The sequence below is a fragment of the Sebastes umbrosus genome, chromosome 5 (assembly GCF_015220745.1).
Source record: "Sebastes umbrosus isolate fSebUmb1 chromosome 5, fSebUmb1.pri, whole genome shotgun sequence".
Classification (NCBI taxonomy): Eukaryota; Metazoa; Chordata; class Actinopteri; order Perciformes; family Sebastidae; genus Sebastes; species Sebastes umbrosus.
In genome coordinates this window covers 23,214,301-23,235,720 of record NC_051273.1, presented here as the reverse complement: position 1 = coordinate 23,235,720, position 21,420 = coordinate 23,214,301, and the positions used below count along the sequence as shown (strand labels likewise).

The 21,420-nt window shown below is 40.4% G+C and overlaps 1 protein-coding gene across 2 annotated transcripts in view; it reads right to left on the bottom strand.

Moving 5' to 3' along the window:
• Positions 1 to 5,990: 5,990 nt before the first annotated feature.
• ralgps2 (Ral GEF with PH domain and SH3 binding motif 2) overlaps positions 5,991 to 21,420 on the bottom strand; it is a 95,116-nt gene continuing 79,686 nt past the window's right edge. Inside the window, exons 10-21 of one of the 2 annotated variants that reach the window (XM_037769751.1) lie at positions 19,254 to 19,391; positions 17,549 to 17,639; positions 17,263 to 17,330; positions 16,671 to 16,809; positions 16,386 to 16,537; positions 16,231 to 16,285; positions 15,643 to 15,720; positions 14,362 to 14,467; positions 12,784 to 12,876; positions 11,086 to 11,191; positions 8,880 to 8,971; positions 5,991 to 7,852 (exon numbers count right to left, since the gene is read on the bottom strand). In XM_037769751.1, coding sequence (XP_037625679.1) covers positions 7,823 to 7,852; positions 8,880 to 8,971; positions 11,086 to 11,191; positions 12,784 to 12,876; positions 14,362 to 14,467; positions 15,643 to 15,720; positions 16,231 to 16,285; positions 16,386 to 16,537; positions 16,671 to 16,809; positions 17,263 to 17,330; positions 17,549 to 17,639; positions 19,254 to 19,391 — 1,148 coding nt within the window. In that variant the 3' untranslated portion in view covers positions 5,991 to 7,822. The remainder of the gene's footprint in view (positions 7,853 to 8,879; positions 8,972 to 11,085; positions 11,192 to 12,783; positions 12,877 to 14,361; positions 14,468 to 15,642; positions 15,721 to 16,230; positions 16,286 to 16,385; positions 16,538 to 16,670; positions 16,810 to 17,262; positions 17,331 to 17,548; positions 17,640 to 19,253; positions 19,392 to 21,420) is intronic. The other variant, XM_037769752.1, reaches the window with a different exon arrangement.

The window sequence follows — 21,420 nt, the reverse complement described above, 5'->3', positions numbered from 1 at the left end:
TTTTATTTTGTTTAGATTTTAAGTTCTGGGTGTTAATTATTTTTATCATGCTTTTATTGGAAAGCACTTTGTAACCTTGTTTTGAAAGTTGCTATATAAATCTAATTATTATTATTATTATTATTATTATTATTATTATGTATATAAAGCAACCTATTACATTGCATTCTGAAATATTATATATATATATATGCTTTTAGAATTGATTTTAAAATATTACTGATTACTTTCTAAGCCCTGACAGGCCTCGCCACAAGTTATTTATCAGATCTGTTATTGCCCTATGTCCCTTCCCGCACTCTGAGATCCTCGGATGCATCATTCCTTGTGGTTCCAAGGTCCGGATGTATACTCAAAGTTGATAAAGCCTTTGCAGTCAACAAACCAAGACTATGGAATAACCTGCTGGAGGAGATCAGGGCTATGCAAACTCTGTCTCGTCTTTTTAATCACTTTTTTAGAATTGCTGAAATGTTTTATGACATTTGAGTTGTTTTACTCTCTGGGTTTTTATGTGTTGTTATTGGCTTTTAGTACATTTCATTATCCTCGTGTTTTAAATGTGTTATGTTTTTTATTGTAAAGCACTTAGTACCTGTGTTTTGAAAGGTGCTATATAAATAAATATTATTATATATAGTATATTTGTACATGGTAGTTAGTGTTCAGGTTTACCTCTTTCAGCTTTGTTGTCCATGTTTATGTCTATTTCTGTGCAACTACATTGAGAGTAACAAAAACCACAGTCCTATTCCTGGAATGTGAACACAGTTACGTGGCCAATAAAGCTGATTCTGATGTTTTATTTTAATAATTAATAGAGCAATTTCTTTTTTTTTTTTACAAAAGGCTTCATAGTTCATCGAATAATATTAAAATTTTTAAATCTATAATAAATATTTCATAGATTATGTTCTAATCGAACACATCTATAACTCTTATAATCTGCAAATATGTTTAATTCAAAAACATTTATTTTTTGTTCTTCGTTCACATAACTAGAGAAGTATAAAAAATAGGCTACATCAAATTATTCCAATGGACATTAGAGGTTCCGGGTATATTCTCTGTCTTGTAACGAGCTAAAATATAGTCTAAAAAAACATGTCTTTTTTTGCTTTCCTCCTGTTAAAATCTCATCACCCCACAGATTTACCTCACAACCCCTTTGTCTGATCTGATTTTGTATTGAGAGTTTAGCCCCTTAGAATTGTGCTCAATAGAAAAAAAAAAAAACACTGTTAGACATATTTGCATAATAAGTTGGGCTTTCAATCAATTAAAATATTTAATTGTGATTAATCACATAATTGTCCATAGTTAATCATGATTAATCACACATTTTTTATCTCATTTTATCATCATTTTCATTCACATATCTTGAGGTCAGAGGTCAAGGGACCCCTCTGGCCATGCCTGCTTTTCCTCGCCAAAATGTAGCGTAAGTTTGGAGCTTTATTTAACCTCCTTCACAACGAGCTAGTCACATGTGTCACATGACATGGTACCAATGGATTCCTTATGTTTTCTAGTTTCATATGATGCCAGTATCTTCACTCTAACTTTATAACGGAGCCCGCTACAACCTCAAAATCGCAAGTTGCGTTAAATTCGAATTTGCATTAACAGGTTTTTATCGTGCTAACTTTGACAGCCTTAACAATAAGGGATAGTTTTCCTCACTGCAAATGATCCCACAGCTGTTCTTTGTTAGTAATAAAAGGCAAACATTGGTGCTGTGATGGATGTGTTTGTAACTGTAGCCTAGTGAAGTAATGCTTCAGCAAGAAAAATGACCCAACAGTAACTCAAGTTAATGTACTTTGTTCTTTGGTACTTTGTAGGCTGATTCAAGAATTACATTTTTGGGTAATACTGTTGTAAAAAAGGAGAAATACTAATAAAGAAATGAAGCCGACTCTGCAGGAGATTTCCCTTTAGGCAACTTTCATCACTACAGAAGCTCTCAGTCGTCCCTTTACTGCTCTGCAACAACTCAAACAGCAGCTTGAACAAATCTGGAACTGATTGTCAGTATTTAGAATAGTATTATATAATAGTATGTCATGAAACCGCAATACAATACACACTCATTTCTATCCCCCCCTCCTATCCCAGATAAACAATCTTCAACAGAACAATGAGAATCAAACCGGCGATGTGTGGAGTAAAAAAGGGCAGAGTGTTTATTGGTTCTCAGTCTTCACACCAGGCGAGCGCATCACTCAGCGGTGAGGTCACAGCGCTCGCCACAGTCATGACACGGGCAGACAGAGACAGACACACACAGAGCCAGGTAAAGGGCGTGAAGGTCAAAAGGTCATTTACACACACATTAACCCTCGTCGTCACCTTTCGGTGACTTTAACGAAGGTTGTCGATGTCCTCGGTAAACAGTGAATGATGCCTGTCCAGATTCACATTGATTCTCCACCAAATCAAGAGGACAAACACGTCGTATAAGCACGCTGAAAAACACTTCCTCTGGTCGAAGCCTTCATCTCAACTGTTAAACTTTTTTTTTTTCATGACCATTAAAAAGAATGACGGCAGATTCACTCAAAACAGTTAATACAGGGAAATTTGTGCATTTGTAGACAGTATGGTCAATTTAACGGACAATTTTCAAGCATCAAGTTTCTTTGTAATAACCGAAAAGGATCTGAAATGAGGAGCGCCTGACATTTTAATTTTTTCCACTCTCATCCCAAAAATAGATGATCAGAAGTGGGGGTCATTATGTTAGTAGCCATGAAATCCAAGAAAAGAGTCGGGTAAAACCACAAAACGTCCAAAAAATGCAACAGGTTTCCATTATTTTGACCACACACTGTACAGAAATGATAATAATAATAATAATAAAAAAAAGAAAATTGTGTAAACTCAGGTTACAGTGAGGAGAAAAACCTCACAAAAAGCGCTCAACATGATCTGGGTAACTCTCGAGGGGAAAGATGGTTAAACCCAAATTGATTCAAATAAACCTTCCAAGATGCCCCCAAAAGGCCTGGTTAGGTATAAAACATGTAACTCAGGAATCCGCATCATCTCAGTTCACCTCAGATAAAGCAAACAGAAAGAAGGGAAGTGATGGGGATGTTGACGGCCTACATTGGGTTTGTTTACAGCCCAGCTCCTTCTGTTTTTGTTTAACTGCACCATTTTGTCAATATATTGCAAATGACAGCGGGTTAAAGGGATAATTTGGGTGTTTTGAAGTGGGTTTGTATGAGGTACTTATCCATAGTCAGTGTATTACCTACAGTAGATGGCGGTCGGCACTCCCCCAGTGTGGAGAAACAGACGCTAGTACCAGCACGGGAACAAAGCAATGTACTGCTGTGAACGGGGGCAGTAGCAAAACAGACTTTAACCACCTAAGAAAAGGCCCACCTAAAGAAATCAATATCAGTTTAAGTGTACGTTATATTTAGAGTACTTTGCCATCAGACAGCCCTTTCTGAAGGGGAACCGAAGCCGTTATATGTGTTCTCTCGCCAAAGCCACCAGACTCCATTGAAAAAAACAGTAATTTTACCTCGCAGAACACGGGAATGCTGGTCTACCGCTGCCTCGATCGGTTCGTTAGTTTGTGTTTTTGTGTGACTTTGGTGTTTTAAAGGGTTAGTTCGGATTCACCAAAGTCACACAATAAAACAGACAAACTCACCGATCGAGGCAGCGGTAGACCAGCAACTCTTGTGATCTATGAGGTAAAATTACTGTTTTTTTTCAATGGAGTCTAGTGGCTTTGAATGGCTTCAGTTCCCTGTCAGAAAGGGCTGTCTGACGGCAAGGTAAAGCGGTGAAAATATTCAAAATATAGCGTACACTTAAACTGATATTGATTTCTTTAGATGTCTAAAATCTGTTCTGCTGCTGCCCCCGTCCACAGCAGTACATTGCTTTGCTCCCGTACTGGTACTCCTGTCTTTTACTGTAGGTAATAAACCGACTATGGATAAGTACCTCATACAACCCCACTTCAAAACACCTGAACTATCCCTTTAAGCTCCACCATCTGATACTTACAGGTAAACAGTCTCTAAACTCCCCAAACTCTGTCTCTCACCCATTTCATTCACAGACCCTCTCTGTCCCCCCGGCCAACCAATCACATTCAAACACCAGCAATGATCAGCCTCCACAGTGCTTCAGCTCTGGGATTTTGTCACTTTCAAACAGTCTCTGCTCCCGTTACGCAGCAACAAAAAAAAAGAAGCTCTTTCACAGACCACAGTGGATGAGTTTCCACTTCTTAATCTGCTCATGAGTCCCTCCTTTCTTCACACTGCCAGAACGTGGAGTTGTGGCACGAGTCAGTCACACAGAGGAGCTGGTCGCCCTCCACTCCCCCCAGCAGTGACCAGCAGCCTCGAGGGATTGCCATGTGTGGCTTGAATTACAATGTTTTAGAAAAATAGAGAAGTATGCACAGGCACACAAATATGCCCGTCTTTGGCTTCCTCATTCACTCCTCCACAGGTTCATCCATTACCATCCCTCCTTTAGTTCATACAGAAAGGACTGAACTCTTCGCGGGCGCTAAATTGTCTCAGTTTGCTGTCTGACATAAAAGGTTGAATTGTTGACTTGTATATTGTGTTGAGGACCGTTTTAATGCATCAGTGTGCCTCTAAAGACTGGATATTAGTCTGGAGAACATGAGTGCTGCGAGTGTGGATATGTTCAACAACCTGAAACTAACTCTGAGCTTAATATACCCCGTTAGTTTCTACATACTGTAACATTAAGGTTTATAGAGTACACGTGGAGCACTGAAGGGATTGTGATTTTGGGGCAAAAGATTGTGTAAACGTACAATGTAAACAGCTGTTTAAAATTAAAAAAAGAGATTAGAATTTGATGAATATTACGGGGTGAGAAGCTTCCCATCATTGTCATCTCCATCATCCTGTGATCATGTTTGTTTGTTTGGATGCTATTTGCTCCCGACGGAAAACAAAAACGGCAAATCTCAGGTTGGTAACACTTTATAATAACCATAATTTATAAATGGTAAATTGAGAGTTAATTAAACTTAGTTAATGGTTATTTTACTGTTAACAAACAATGAAATGATAATTAATGTTTACTTATTATTAGTAATGCTATAATTTCTGTTATTTTATCAGTAATTTGCGTAATATGAAAGAATTAGATCATAAATCATATGTTGTATCATAGCTGATAGGAGACGATAACAATTACATTCTGATTACATTAATAAAGTATCTATTAACAGTTTATAGTTAAACATATTATAACATTTTATATATTATATTAAGTATTTGTTAGTGTAAATCTTTAACCAATTTAACCATTGACAAAGTATTAACTATCTAAATAATGTTTATAGATGCTTTACAAAGTATTTATTAACCATTTAACAAGGTATTATATATCATCAGTTCCAACTTTATAATAGTCATCCAAATATTGTTTACAGACTGTTAAACAATTTCTTAAAAATCATTGCGTAATCATTAACAAATACTTATAATATAGAATATAAAATGTTATAATGTGTGCAGCAATAAAGCGTTAAAGGTACTTTATGTAATAATATACATGTATTAATTGCTTTGTATTGCCATTGTGTGAATATATTGTAATGTAACTTAAAAACTGAGACTTTCTCGGTTGCCTGTAACAGCCTGTGGACTGATTTTAAAGGACTCCAGACGGTTTTGCTTTGTAACGTTAGCCAATTAAGTTATTTGCAGATGGCACGCTAGTTAGTATCATGGATGTTACAGATAGTAACAGTGATATTTGATTGTAATGTAATCACTGTTTTGGTCGATGCCCAGGATGATCGTGCACGCCTACGGAGTGCGAGCAACATACTTGCCAACTTTGAGACCTTAAAAATATGGAGGATTTCAACACCAAAGCAGAAAAGTTATAGTTTCAGGGACTTCGTTTCCTGCATTCTGGTGACTTTAAAAGAGTGAAAATAACAAAATAATAAATACACTTCAACAGCATTTTTATGTTAAACGTTGGATTTTACCTTTAACCTTTAAGGATTTCCTGAAAGTTACATATAGTGCCTTTAAAATAACACAAATTCTAGTTATAATTATAATGTCATGGTTTGTTAACAGTAAAATAACTAAATTTTAATTAACTATCAATTTAGCTTTTATAAATGATGGTTATTATTTAGTGTTACCCTCAGGTTTCTTCCCATTGTAACATGCCAGTTCTGCTCTGTTCTTTATAACGTTTCGTCAACCTAAAGAAAATCGGCGACGTTAACATCACTTGGCACTAATTATATCCAATGTGCTTATCAGATGTAACACAGCTAGGGCCTCAAATTGAGCTGAGTCCTTGTTAATCGAATAAGGGGCAACAAAAAAAGAAAATAGAAAATAAAATTCACATGTACATAAAATATTCAAAGTAACTGCTCCGAAAGGGGAGGAAAACACACAAAAAAAATGTAACATTCAAATGTAACAGACAAAACTACATTGACGTGCGATCATCTACTACACGGTAATACTGTGAACTGCACCATCCCTCCCAAAAAAACACAAAACAACATAAACAAACAAGATTTAAAGTCTGTATGGCTCCAGGTAGCGTTGAGTGTCTGCTCCAGACCAGAGGTGTGTTATGAGTTCTCGTTGCTTTCTCTTCTCTTGGACTCTTTCACAGTTTCAAGTCTTTTAGTGTTTAGTGTGCGAGTGTGAGTCTGGTGAAACCAAGCGCTGGAGGAAAAAAATACAGGTTTGTAAAAAAGGATTTAAACTCTCGTCTATTCTGCCGCGAACACGTCTTAGCTTAGATTCTGGGAGGATCGTACCTATGTGGAACACAGACAAGATTCCTGTCATTTAAGCAAATATTTGCCCTCCCACCCAATGCAGTTATACAAACACGCACACGTACGTACAGAACACTTAGCGAGTATATGAGGAAATAAAGTGTGGTGGGGGGGGGCAGAGATCGGTAATAAAAACTAGACACATTCAGGAAGTGTGGGAATTGTTTCTGCTGGAATCGATTGCGAATCAGAGCCCTTAACGTTGACGCGATCAAATAGGCCTGTATGTGTGAGTGTGTGAGAGTGCGTGGTAATTATATGTTAATGAGCTTGTAACTCCAAGCAAACACAAGTGAATGAAGAGACCAACAAATTGAAAGTGTGTAAGTAAAAAAGAAGAAGTTATTTCAAACCCTCCAAAAGTCCAAACGGGTTAGTCCGATGTGAGCGTGCGTGTTGTGATTGTGTGTCGATTAAAAAAAGAAATCTTGCAATCGAGCATGGCGGGACAGGGGACACAAATAAAAATAGTTAACCCCTTAAAAAAAAAAAAAAATGGAAAAAAGAAAACAGAGGAGAGGATTATTTGTGTCCATCCGAGGACAGTCTGTCTGTGAGAGAGAGAGGAGAGGAGAAGTCCAATGGCTCCACTGAATTGCTGGACAGTAAAAACAAAAAGACACTGAGAGAGCAAATGAGGGAGCAGTGGTGCAGGTCCTTGTTCAGTAGTCAGTCAGTACACCCAAAACAGTCACTTCCATCCCCACACACACACACACACACACACACACACACACACAGAGTCATTCTCACATATACAAGCACACACACATACACACATACACACATACACACATACACACATACACACACAGGGTACTGTGGTTAAGGCAGTGGTGGCAGGTGAGGCTGCAGTGAGGCCGGGGCTCATGGCAGTGAAAGCTCCCACTACTGAGTCAATACTCCTCCTCATCCTCCTCCTTGTCGTCGGTTTCCTCGTCCCTCTCTCTCTCTCGTCTTTGCTCAGTCACTCCTCGGCATCGCTCACTCGAATGACATCAGATTGGCTGGCACCTGTGAGGTGTGTGATAAATAAGGTTAAAGCTGTGCCTTGTGTGATTCCCATACTGAAACTATCTGTCCTGGAAATGTATTTATACCCGTAAACTGTGGTAAGATATTTGCAGATTTATCTTGGATTATAGTATCTGTAATTTTGAATTTATATTGGAACTTGTATTATTTTAAGGGTCAACACAATAATAAGGATAGAATAAATGTAAGTTTGCTGAAGTTCACGTTTGTGTTTTCAAGAAAGAAATAGAACAATATACATTTATTAACATAATAACTTTAGCTAAAAACAAAAAAGCTAATAAAACTATGAGACTGTGCTGTTATTCGTTACTATTTATTTACCCCTGACATGTTTTATGTTACTTTATGGGTTTTTTTATCCCTGTGTTTGCTTTTATATATATTTATTAGGACTGTCAATTGATTAAAACATTTTATTGCTTATTATTTTATCTGTTCAAAATGTACCATAAAGGGAGATTTGTCAAGTATTTAATACTCTTATCAACATGGGAGTGGGGAAATATGCTGCTTCATGCAAATGTATGTATATATTTATTATTGGAAATCATTTAACAACACAAAACAATGAGAGATATTGTCCAGAAACCCTCACAGGTACTGCATTTAGCATAAAATATATGCTCAAATCATAACATGGCAAATTCAAGCCCAACAGGCAACAACAGCTGTCAGTGTGTCAGTGTGCTGACTTGACTATGACTTGCCCCAAACTGCATGTGATTATCATAAAGTGGGCATGTCTGTAAAGGGGAGACTCGTGGGTACCCATAGAACCCATTTTCATTCACATATCTTGAGGTCAGAGGTCAAGGGACCCCTTTGAAAATGGCCATGCCAGTTTTTCCTCACCAACATTTTTCGTAAGTTTGGAGCGTTATTATCGTGTTCACTTTGACAGCCCTAATTTTTTTTTAAAAGTTCCACACAATATGTTTATAAGAGTATTTCCTAATCCCCCCGTGATATTCAGCAGTGTGTGAGTGTTTATTTGGCTCCGTACCTGTTGTCTGTTGCTCTGACAGGCAGCACTCAGATGTTTGAACCAGAGCGATGCGTTCGTTTTGTTCCCTGCTTGGTACTTGTAGGTGTTACCTAGGCAACGGAGACAAACAGTGTGAGACGCCAAGTGTCTCATTTCCACCTGCTTTCACAACACTCTGGAAAGATGGCTGAGGCCTCGCTTGACATTGGCTCGCCCGGTAAAATAAAAACAAAGTCACAGTGGAAAAGTTCAGGACAGAGGCAACTGGGGAGTGTGTGTGTGTGTGTGTGTGTGTGTGTGTGTGTGTGTGTGTGTGTGGTGTGTGTGTGTGTGTGTGTGTGTGTGTGTGTGTGTGTGTGTGTGTGTGTGCGTGCGTGTGTGTGCGTGTGTTAACAGCTGTGTATGAACATGAAAAATGCTAGATATCACATCACATACTGAACCTGACAGTTAGATTTACTGTTAATGTGTGTGTTTGCCAAGGTTATAATATTTTTTACTTTTAGTTTTCAGAGTGTGTTTGCTAGTTTTAGTTTAGTATCAGTTTTTCAGAAAGTTTTAGTTTTTATGTATTTAGTTTTAGTTTGTTTTTGTTAGGGTCCGCTATAATGTCCCCGAAAACACGTGGTTGGAGAACTGTGTAGGATCGGCCATAATGTTTAAAGTTTAGTTTTTGTGCTACTTTAGTGTTGGATGTGAAGCGATGGCGGCACAGCGCCGTCTCCTGGAAGGTGAAGTCTGTTCAATTTCTGTGGTTTAATGTCATTTTTTTCGATAGTGATATATTATAGCTAAAAAAAACTAAAACTAAAATGACTTTCTGTTTATCTTTATTCATTTTTAACCAGGAAATAAAGTTTTAATTTACATTTAGTTTCAGTTTACTACAAATATTGTTTAGTTTTAGTTTGCTATAATAACCCTGGTGTGTGCAGGTTTTGACATTAACAATGGCCCGTGGCTACAAAAAGTTACTGTGGCCACCAAACATCTCCTGTAGGTGGCCACACCAAGTTTTATCAGGTCTCTCTGGAAAACAAGACTGCATGCCTCAATGAGATTACCTGTCTAAATAAAAGTTAAATAAAAAAAAAGAAAAAAAAAAGAACATACACGTGGCTTTCACCAGCACAACGTTACAGTTACACAAAAATCCTGATTCCTTCACGTCTTCTACGAGAACAGCAAACAGTAGGCTACTCGTCACCAGCTAGCATCCGATATGTCGAAGCTACTAAAGTATGAGTTTACTAAGCCTACTCAGCTGGCAACAGCTAACACGATCCTTACAGAAGAACAAAAACACAAAAGACGGACTATGTAAAAAAACAGACTGTATATAAGAAGTGGACGTAGTCACCGTGATGTCATCCTTTAGTTTGTGGACTAACATTTTGAAGCCTCGAGTTCGGCATTTTGGCCATCGCCATGTTGTTTTTTTGCAACCAGAAGTGACACGAGAGGGTGGAGCTAAATACAACCGAACGCTGAATAAGACATTTTTAGGCGACCAAAAATGTTAGAATTAACTTTAATAAACTGAAAACACTGTGAAAGGGTTAAAGTTGTGAGACAAAAACACAGACAACTCCCAGACCGGGCAACGCCGTAGTAGCGACCTGTCAATCACAAGGTAGCCACTGCGCATCCCCTGCTTTATGGTCTATTTGACTCTAAATGGGACCATAATTTACTAAATGAACATCATGCTGTATTGAAGAAGACTTGAAACTAGCGATTGAGACCATAAAGTCATGTTTACAATGTTTACTGAGGTAATAAATCAAGTAAGAAGTAGGCTCATTTTCTCATAGACTTCTATACAATCAGACTTCTTTTTGCAACCAGAGAATGCAAGTTTAAGGCACTTCAGCATTGGCTTCACTTTTCAGACTTGGAGGTAGCCCACTGGAAAAAAACTAAATGGCAACAACAATTTAGGATTGAATGGAAGCAGGAGTTAATGTCTTTTGATTTATTGACGTGTCACAGTTCAGGAAGGTTGTGTTAAGTTGCGTTAAATTGCCTTTTCTGTATTGTTTTTACATTAGTTTACATTTGGGCCACCAAATTTAGGGAGTGTGTGTGTGAATGTGTACAGGTGATGTCACCCTTCAAACCAAACTCCACTGACTTAGGTCACATATTTACTGCATCCGTTTTCAGAGAGCTGACTGCTTGCTTACGTTAGTCATTTCTGTGTGTGTGTGTCTGTGTGTCTCACCGTGCTCGGAGTCCGTCAGCAAGAAGACGTCGGGATGCTCGGGATCGTCAGCCATCATGGCCATCAGACCCACCACACACACGCTCTTACTGGACGTCGACTTGAACTGGACAGAGGACGAGTAGAAACAAGAGTTAACTTTTCTTTCTCATGACGACTCTGTTGTTGTTGTTGTCTAAATACTACTAGAAATGTTAATACAGGTTTTTGTGTGTATGAATGTGGGTGCAACCTCTGGATCTCGTGCATGTGCACGCCACAAGGTTCTCATTAGCCTGTGAGTGACACACAGGACTGCAGTGATGTCATTGATCTCATTATTCAATGAGTGCTACCATCTGTCTGTCCCCTCGCTGCGCCACACCCCATCCAGTGGTCCACCCCCCCCCCAACACACACAATCACTGACTATTACGTCCACTCATTTACTGTTTTCTTTCAGTTCTTATCATCCTTTCTTCCCTACGCTATCCTCTGTACGGAAACCCGGAGAGGCAAGTGAGGAAAAAATAACTTGTGATTTTCCAAGTCTGAATTGTTTTCTCTGTGAAAGCAGGTGAGTTTGTTGTTGTAATACTCATTTCAGCCACAAGAGGCTGAAGTGCACCACCACCCCATGATCTAAATAGGACTAAACATATTCATGTTTTCTTCCAGGGGAGTTTAAATTTCTCGATGCACCCAAACACAAGGTACATATATTGTGTGTTAGCAGGTTGTGTAAATTAATGCTATTTAGAACAAGGGGTAGTGGTGCCCTTCAGCATCTTACTGACAAAGTGAGTATTACAACAACAAACACTTTCTAAAAAGTAACATAGAAAAATGATCCTGGCAAAACTTGTTGATCTCCACCTGTTTCACAGATAACATTTTAAAAAAAAAAAAAAATTTTTAAAGGAACTTATAAAGATTATCCTGGAGCAACCCTTTTCCATCTGTTCTGAAGTCATAAACACAGGAGAGAAAACTATTTAGATCAGACTTTAAAAAAAAAAAATTAATCATCAGTATTTTTTTATTCTTACTTGCCTCTCGGGGCTTCCGTACCTCTGAGCTCCAGTAGTTTCAGTAAATGTTCCTGTCAAATTGCCAGATGCACTGAACACGCTCTACTTGTTGTTAAATTATGCCAAAACTACATGGAAAATGTGTAATTTTTCTCATTTGCATTTTTTGTCAAGATTTCCCTTTTCCTGTGCATACCGATTAAAAAAAACACATGAAGAAGAATCATTAAGTGAGTTTCCCTGAGTTCATTCTGTAATCAAACATTCTTAGTGAGCAAGTAATAACTATCATGCGTCATCTACTTGTAAAACTGGGTGTGTTTTGGGATAATTTGGTCAATAACTGTGGTTCACATGGAAGAAATCTGTGACTTTCAGATGACTAAGTGCAAATATTTGCTCTCAGTTATTATCAGTTATTTTCCTCAACTGCCTAAACAAACAAACAAACCTGTAGGGCTGTCCTCGACCAAAGAAATTCTTAGTCGACTAAGAATGAAAACGCATTAAAAAATGACTAATCGACTAAAGAAATGTTGGTTGACTGAGACCAAAAACGACCGATAAGTTGACTACGAGGGGATCGCCCTACAAAGCTCCAAATTTTCTATCGTCCGCTGCAGAGATGCGTGGCATGAACGCATGCTCAGACGGTTACACAGAAGACGTGATGGTTTGTGTGACTTACATGTTTTCTCTCGGTAGCCTTCAGGGACTTGGCAGGGTAGTAGTAGAGCTGGGTTCCACAAAGAGCGACCCAGTATTTGGTCCACGACGCCACCTGGAGGCACAACAGTGAAATCTAATTGTCAACTCCACTTCAGCCTGATTGAGTCAGTGAAATGCTGCTACAGTATGGGACTCATGTGCCAAAGAGTAAACACTGTGGGATGTTTTTTTTGGTGTTTTTATTATATTATAGAATATATGGTTCTGTGCTGCATCACGTACTTACAAAGCTTTGACTGGGACATATAAAGAGACGAGATTAGAGAGGCAGAGAGAGACAGATGAATCACAGGGGAGAAGACAGTATGGTTTGGGGAACTAAGGGCGCTTTCACAAGCCAACAATTAGTCCGTTTTAATCAAACTCTGGTGCGGTTTGTTTGTGAACGCAGTAGTTGTACTCTGGTGCGGACCAAAACAACCAAGTTTCCATTTGTTGAGATGGACACAGGTAAACGACAGGTTAACATGAGCGGGAGAGGGCTGACCTGGAGTCTGATGTTTGCTTGACATCTCGGCCGAAGAAAACATACCAAATATGCTAATAAATAAATAAAGTCCACAAAAATAGTGACGTTTATGTAAGGGACAATGTACAGCGAGCCAAGCGGAGGGGTCTTGCGTCGCCCCTGAAGGGGTTTATTTCACAAAAGTGACCCGCTAGCTGTACATTATCCTGCTTATTACACGACTACTTACTTAATAAATCAATAATTTGAAACACAAAAACGGTCCACCGGAGTCCGACATCAGAACTGCACCCATAGAAACGGTCTGTTATACATAGCAACGGTCTGTTATACATAGCAACGGTCTGCTATGAAGCAATAACAGACACTCTGATTCGGACTAGCCAAACGGACTATAGCTTGTGGAAAGCACCCTAAAAGTCCTCGCTTGTCTGTGCTTGATAAGCGGATAACCGGAGAATAAGTGTGCAAAATTAGCATCTTGTTCCATAAACACTGAAAGCTTAATACCAGGAAAATAAAGAGAGTTATGAGATGAAGGAAAAGCATGTGAAAGAAAAAAAAGGGGCACCTGATAATTAATACTCCTCCTGGTGCAGGGAGAGTTCGCCTGACTACATGGCCAGATTGGGGAAAATATTTTAGGCCTTGTTACATCATCAAAGAAACTCGTAAATCACCCGCACTACCTGTGGCAGTTTCAAGTTATTTCAACTGCATAAAGAGCTGCAGCTTTGTTTCCAGTCAAAACAGAACAGGATAATCTCAGTGCAAATATTAAAATGGCTTTAAGAGGCACAAGGCAAACAAAAGCAGTGGGGGGAAAAATGCAAGCACGGTGAAGGAGGAAGAGAATTACAGTGAGTGTAAAAAACAGACAGAAACAGATATGTTCTGCAGGTTAAGGAGTCTCTGAAGGCTGTTCTGCAGACAGCCTTTATTGCCCATCTGCTCCTGTATGGTAAATAGGTAGGTATAGGTGTATGAACAGCACATGGACACATGCATGTGTATAGATATGTATGTATATATGAGTGTGTGTGTGTGTGTGTGTGTGTAGCATCTCACTGTTGGTTTCTTGCCCTCCTTGAGCACAGTCTTCCGTCTCAGCACCCCCTGCACTGTGACCGCTCCGGGATACAAGTGAACCGCGAGCTCCTCCGACTCCGCTGAGCTATGACATCAGGACAAAGACAAACATTACGAGCTATAAACGCAAAGACACACGCGAGGAAACATGCATGCTCTCATGCACGCACACCAGATTGAAATCAGAGATGGACGTAGTATTAAAAGGCAAACGCAATCTGCAAATCTACCTTAAATTCTGCTTCATAAAAGGTATGTGTTTTTGAAAGTTACATTTATTTACGCCTCAGGTAACACTTCACTTTACAGGTCTGCAAATTTCATGTTAATTAGGTGATAATTAGCAAGAAACCAATTTGAAATTTATTTGGAATTACTGCCAAATTACTCCAATATTTACCTCAAAATTTCACGATGAAATTTGCGGACCTTTAATATGAAGTGTTACCACGCCTTGTTTTCACAGAATTGAATTTCACAGATATAAATCTTAACGCTGGTTTCTGCAGAAAGAAGAGCAGCGGCGGACAAGGTGGTGAGCAGATTGTGTCTGTCTGGAGTATCAGAGCAGGAAGCCCAGTGTGCAGGAGCCCAGTGCAGCCTGGTGGAAAGAGCGAGAGAGAGCGAGCGAGACAGAAAGAGAGAGAGAGAGACTCATCTCTAACCGCAAGGGACGCTTTTATTTGCACCGTCCATGAGAATTGGCTTTAATACCCCTGAAGAGTCTGTTCCCCTCTACCTCAGGAATGAGGATGTAACAGTTAGTTTCCAGTAACACATGGAGCTCAGTGTGACTGTGGAAACTCATATTTAGGTCCAAGCTGTGAAATATCTTGGAGACGTATCACAAGAAGAAATCCAGGTTGACCGTGTGTGTGTGTGTGTGTGTGTGTGTGGGTGTGTGGGTGTGCGTGTGTGTGGGTGTGTGTGTGTGCGTGTGTGTGTGTATGTGTGAGGCAGACATGCAAGAAATTTAAGAAAGCAAAAGGTGGATTTTAGACTGATGGTACGCAGCAAAAGATGAAGAATCATGAGCCCCAAACAGATCCATAGCCCTTCTCCTGATTTCAACAACACACACACGCACACACACACGTCTCCCACCACCAGATTATCTCAGCACCATACACACATACATACACACACACACACACACACTCTAAGCACCAGCACACAGCGGCCCCTGGCAGGGACTGAAGTGAGGATAAGAGAAGGGTTTGGTTCAGCTCAGGTTGGTCTTTCAGGTCGGGATGTGTGTACCTGCTGGGCCTCAGGACTCCTCTGTAGGGGATGCGGGCCACACGGGTCACTGGGCCCAGAGAGTGATAGAACCGAGTCCTGTTCAGAATAGGATAAGACAGGATAGGATGGGGGGGCACGGGGGACACTGTTAAGGCTGTTTTTTTGTGTGTTGATTTTCCCTTCAGATTGCATGGGTTAGGGCTGGATGGAGGAGTGTTCATTCGGTATGAGAATGTGTGTTTACAGGGTTATTCAAAGGGTTCAGATGAAGATTCGTGAACTAGTGAGTGTGGACTCCAGACACTTGCTGGCACAGAGGGACTACTGGTTAGGGGGATTTAAATGTTAAGCTCTTAATACATTTCAGGCTGCCGCAGAAGCATCTGAGAGCAGCGGTGGAGGGGTGGTGAGGCACGGCTGCGTGGCTAAAAGCAAGGCTGGAACGCGGCATTCGTGTGCGAGTTTTTAATGGCCGATCATTTTCGCACAGCTGTGTCTCGGGGGCCAGAGCTTTGAAAATGATACAATCACGTCAGGGTATTTTATGATCTTGCACATGGATGCGATGAAAAAAAAGCAGCGCAGACACGGACGTAGTAACCTTACCTCTCAAAAGCCGGCCAAGACACCTCTTCACTGAGCTCAGAGCCCTCGCTGCTCCCTGTGAACATGTACAAATCATTTACAATAAAACACACAACATGTCACTTAAGATACAAAAGTGAGCATTATAGTAACAAGTATCCATGTGTATGTCTTACCAAGTGAAATACCGCTGGACAGAGTGGAGCTCTCTGCATGTCCCCTGGTGGGACTGTGGCTCTCCATCACGCTGTCGTCCAACAGGTGGCGAGAACCAGCGTTGGGGAACGTAGCGCTTTTAAACTCTACTGTATTCATCTTATGGATAAAACTATGTGGACACAAAACACAGAAGGAAAAAGGTAAGTATATCTGCTTCATGACATTGTAACATAAATGCTTTTACGTATCTTTCTTCTTCTATAGTACCTAATAATAATACAAACTAAAGACTAGAAACTGACTTGTAGCCCAGGCTGTGGCACTTCCTATGTCCGTAGGGCAGCAGGTTCCTTGGGGACGGCGGCGTGGCCGGGACTTTGGTTCCTTCAGCGGCTACCGCACATCTACGGCCGCAGAGAGGAGATGCTGACGCTTCCTGGCCTGTAGGTAAGAGTAGGAGGAAACATAAGACTGAAGTTTGTTTGTTTTTTTTAATTGAAAAAACATTCAAATGTACAAACATTGCAGACATTTACTCAACATAATAGTACAGAGAAAAAAAGGACGACCTGTGACGGCACCCACCGGTCACTCAAAGCAGTCACAGCCTTAATTATGCCCAAATTTAAGCCTTAATATAATTTAAACTATTGTCATGAACGGGGAAATTAACAATACAGACCAAAACCGTTTTTTTGTACCAGACTGTAAACATGTTCATTTCTGCTGTAGAGAGACGTCAAGTAGAGGAACATTAGAGGAACTGCAGTTTTTGACACTTCTACGTTAGCTTAATTTTTCAGCAGCGGAGGGTTGCTGCTTCAGAGGGGAGGACACATTTAAAGACCAGGAAAGAAAAGAGATAATAAATCCTACATTTAACACACAACTTACCGACAATATCCTCTTTGGAGGCGTTAGCTCGTGGTGTGCTGGTGCCTGGCTCAATCTTCTGTGACGACCTAAATAAAGAACATTGATAATAAATCCATCAGCTTGATTTCGTCCTCTGTGAATTTCTCATCATTAAAAATAATTATGGAGATGGAATATTTTTTGGGAAAAGATAGATGAGGACCAGAAAACCTGTTTTGATGTTCCTGGCAGGAAATTACTCCTGTGACTAAATCAGAATATTCTGAGGCAAAAGCATGTTATCCATCCGAGTTTGGTTTCTTACTTGTAATTGTCGTCCTCCACAAACTTCTGCAGCTCCTCGATGTACCTGACTGAGTTGAGATACTTCTGGACATGAGGCAACACTGGGACATCTGAAAGGGGGGAAGATAATGAAAGACATTTAAATAAATGTGTGTTCATGGGATCTAAAACCGACAAAATATAGAGGCATGTCAGGAGTGAGGATAACAATTTACTAATAGTATACAACTTTACTAATCAAAATTTTACTTGAAACTTGTCCTCTAGCCCGAGTGTTGCTAGGTAACAGCTGCGTCTCATTTGTAAGTGCTTTATGTCCTTTTCCCTTTATTATCGACCCAGAGATGCACGGCTTCTACTCCATATAAAAAAAACGTATACAAACTACGGCCGATATCTCCGACACTCAGCGACTCACACCAAAACAACCTAGATAGATAAATACAGGTACACTACAGGTAAGAGGATTCTGGGGTGAAATGTATGCTGCCTCCTCCTCATCTTGATTTGTGACTGCTGCTGAATGCAGATCTCACTGAAGTATTGATGATGAATAGCAGAGATTCATTGGGTCTCCATGGCGACAGAAAATTAAGTGGCCAGGCTTAATGCAGTTTCCTTACAGCATTTATACAGACTATGTCTTCCTTTGTATTTGTTTTTGTTCTTCCACATGATGGACATGATCACATGTCTTGAGGTCATGAAATTCATCAGCTGAGAGTTAGTGATCTTCTTCAAAAACATTTTTATCATATTTGTTGAAATTCTCACCGACAGCGATCAATAAATCAAATGCTCTGACAAAACAAAGAAAAATAATGTGGTATCTGTAGCTGTCGCAGGCCTGTAATAAACTCCTCCAATCATTTCATTGCGTGTCACCAGAGTCTTTCACAAGCTGCTAGCTTTACAGCTGTGAGTACTAACAATAGCCAAGTTCGTTGTTTATGTTCATTATGTTATGTTTACGTCATGGATGTATTATAAGAACTGGATATTGGACCCCAAGATGGCACCTATTCATTCCAATGAGAACTGCTCACCTGGAGTATACGCCAAAAAAAGTGTTCTGGCTTCCGGGTTTACTTCCAGAGTATGCGGCTCACTGAATATGTGCAGCAGTGTTTCTAGAGTTCCTGTTCGACCCATAAACTTTACATTATGATGACGTCACAGATTTTTAAATCACTTTTCTAGGCTCAAGGAAAGCTTAACAAATATATAACCTCCATGGATAAAAAAATTCATGATAAACGGTGTTTGCAGTTCGAGGTGTTCTGTGAACAGTTTTACGGGGAAAATGCTTTTTGGGCTGCAGGGGGATTTTTCGTTGCAATACTGCGAGTGGCCACTGGACAAAATTGGAAGCAAGGCTGAGCGGTGGCGCCATGTCCAGGTCTTATTACACATGATCATTTTGGGGGAGGGGCTTTGGATGGGGGCCTGAAGGGAAGGGCTGTCAGTGCTGCCAATTTGGCAACTTTCACGCTAGATTTAGTGACTTTTGGAGCTAATGCTGCTAGCTACTTTCATTGGAAAAGAGTTGGGGCTCTGTTTCTCGGTTGGATACTCTTTAAAATCTAGCGTGCTCTTGCTAGTTTCTCAAGATTACCTACCCTAGCTTTAAGCTGGTTGGATGTTGGACAAAACTGAAAGTCCTCTAGTTTTTTCCTGTCACATTACCATCCCATGAATGTGTGGCTGTGTGCGTCTAAACCCACCGTAGGTACAGGATCTCTGCAGGTCCGATATGATTCTGAGAATGTTGTTCATCAGGTTCGATCTCTGTTCGTTCTCCAGTATGCTGCCCGTGGAGGGATAGGCTGAGTCTACATACGTCAGATCGGACAGGTACATCCCTGAAACAAAGCAGCACACAGAAAAAAAGATGCAACATGTTAAATTAAACCAGGAGAAACACACACAGCCCTCTCCTCCCTTCTCCTCTCATCCTTTAGTGAGTCGAGGGCCCCACTGCAAGCCGAACGAGGACAGCGTCCATCTGTTGGAGGAGGCGTTATATTAAACATCAGCGAGGATTTTCCAGCCTGAACACAGAAAGCTCAGCTCATTAGAAAGCAAACACACAGACACAAACAAGGCATCCTGCATCCAAGATTTTTCTTGGATGCAGGATGCAGTGCCAGTGCAGCTGTGGATTTCTGACCAGCTGGTAATCACAGACTGTTTGATATCACAGGAGCCCAAATAGAAAGGAATAAGAACCCTGCACAATCTCTCCTATTTGCAACACTTTGCTCAAGTTTCTAACTGACTTTTTTTTTTTGCCCTAATCTGCTCCCCCTTGGATCTAAATAAAGCCTTGAGTGGATGATTGATCTTCTCTTCAGCCTTTCCAACTCAAGGCCATCTCTCTCTTTCCCTCCCTGTTCCCTCTCTTCTTGCCTCTTTCTGGCAGACTTGCAAGCAGAGCTGAGATTCTTAGTCTCTCATTACATAAATATTAACATTAAAAGACAAACCCAGGAGCGGCTTCCCACCATTCTGAAAACATAGATTAACAAGCTTTATAAGTGAACTGATGGTGTGCTTTTCCTTCCACACCTCCTTCTCTCTCTCTCTCTCTCTCTCTCTCTCTCTTGCTTAATGTTTCTTTCACACACCAGTGTCGAGATTAAGTGCAGATGTAAGAAAAGTTATCAAAGTAGACACCAACACCCATCCTCCTTGGAACACGGTGTTATACTAGCAGATGTGCACACGTACACATGCATTTGCAATGCAGGAGTCTAATCACAGATGTACAAATATGCATCGACAACAGAACTGCAGGACCAGATCCAGCCGATAAAAGGGCCAAAGCTCGTCTTCAGGATACCATGCACACACACAAACACAACACCATCTGATTAGAATCAGAGAGAGAGAGGGAGGGAGGTTGTGAGCAGGAGAAGCAGTTTACAAGAGTCTGGAGACACAGCTGTAAGGGGGAAAGTGAGAGATGGGGAAGAAGAGGAGGAAGAGAGGGATCGTGAAGGCTTAACTGCTGTAGCAGCTCTTTTGAGTGCATGTCAGGGATAACAGCAGTTAGTCATGCACAAATCTATACTGCCTGGAACACACAGGGTGCACAGACACTTTGGGTGTGTTTACATGTATGTATGAAAAGATCAAAACAGAAACCTCAGGGTAAGATGGAGGAAATGTGGTCACAAAGTATGACGAAAACTACATCCTCTCTATCTAGCAGCTGAACCTGAACATATTAAAGTAAACGACAGCGGTGATAAGGACCAGACGAGCTCAGACTTCACCCGGAGCAAGGATTTTTCTCACAAGTCGGCTTTATCTGCCTTCCCTTTTTTCTCCAGCTGAAGCTCTACAGGAAGCTGCTCAGAAACGTCAGCAGCATTACAATCAGCTCTTCCCACTGCTAAAGGTGCCACCTGTACGGACTGAGTCTGGAAAAAGGAGTCTATTTCATTATGGCCCTTGGTCTCAACCTCATCTCGCTAGCCAGTTTTAAAGAAAAGTTATCAGATGTTTTAATCATAAGCTGTTCTTGCAACAATGCATAAAAGGTTTGTCTTGTCTTGCCTTTTTGTCTCTATGCATCAGACACTTTCTGTGTTTATTATATATACCTTTTCTGTTGATGTGTGGACTTTAGTTTTTACTCTGTAATGTATTTTTGGCTGGACCACAGAGGGCCAGCCCTACAAACGCAAGTCTGTCACGGAGTGAGTGAGTGAGTGATGAAGTTACACAATTGGTCGGCCGAGTGTTGGCGTTTCCCGATTGGCAGTTGCTCTTTCAAAAACAAAAGGCGTAGAACAGTCCTTTATGCAAATGAGCCCTTCCAGCGCGACACGTCCGGCTCACGAAACTTGGACCAGGCTGTGAAACTGGGCGATCTAGTTCTAAAAT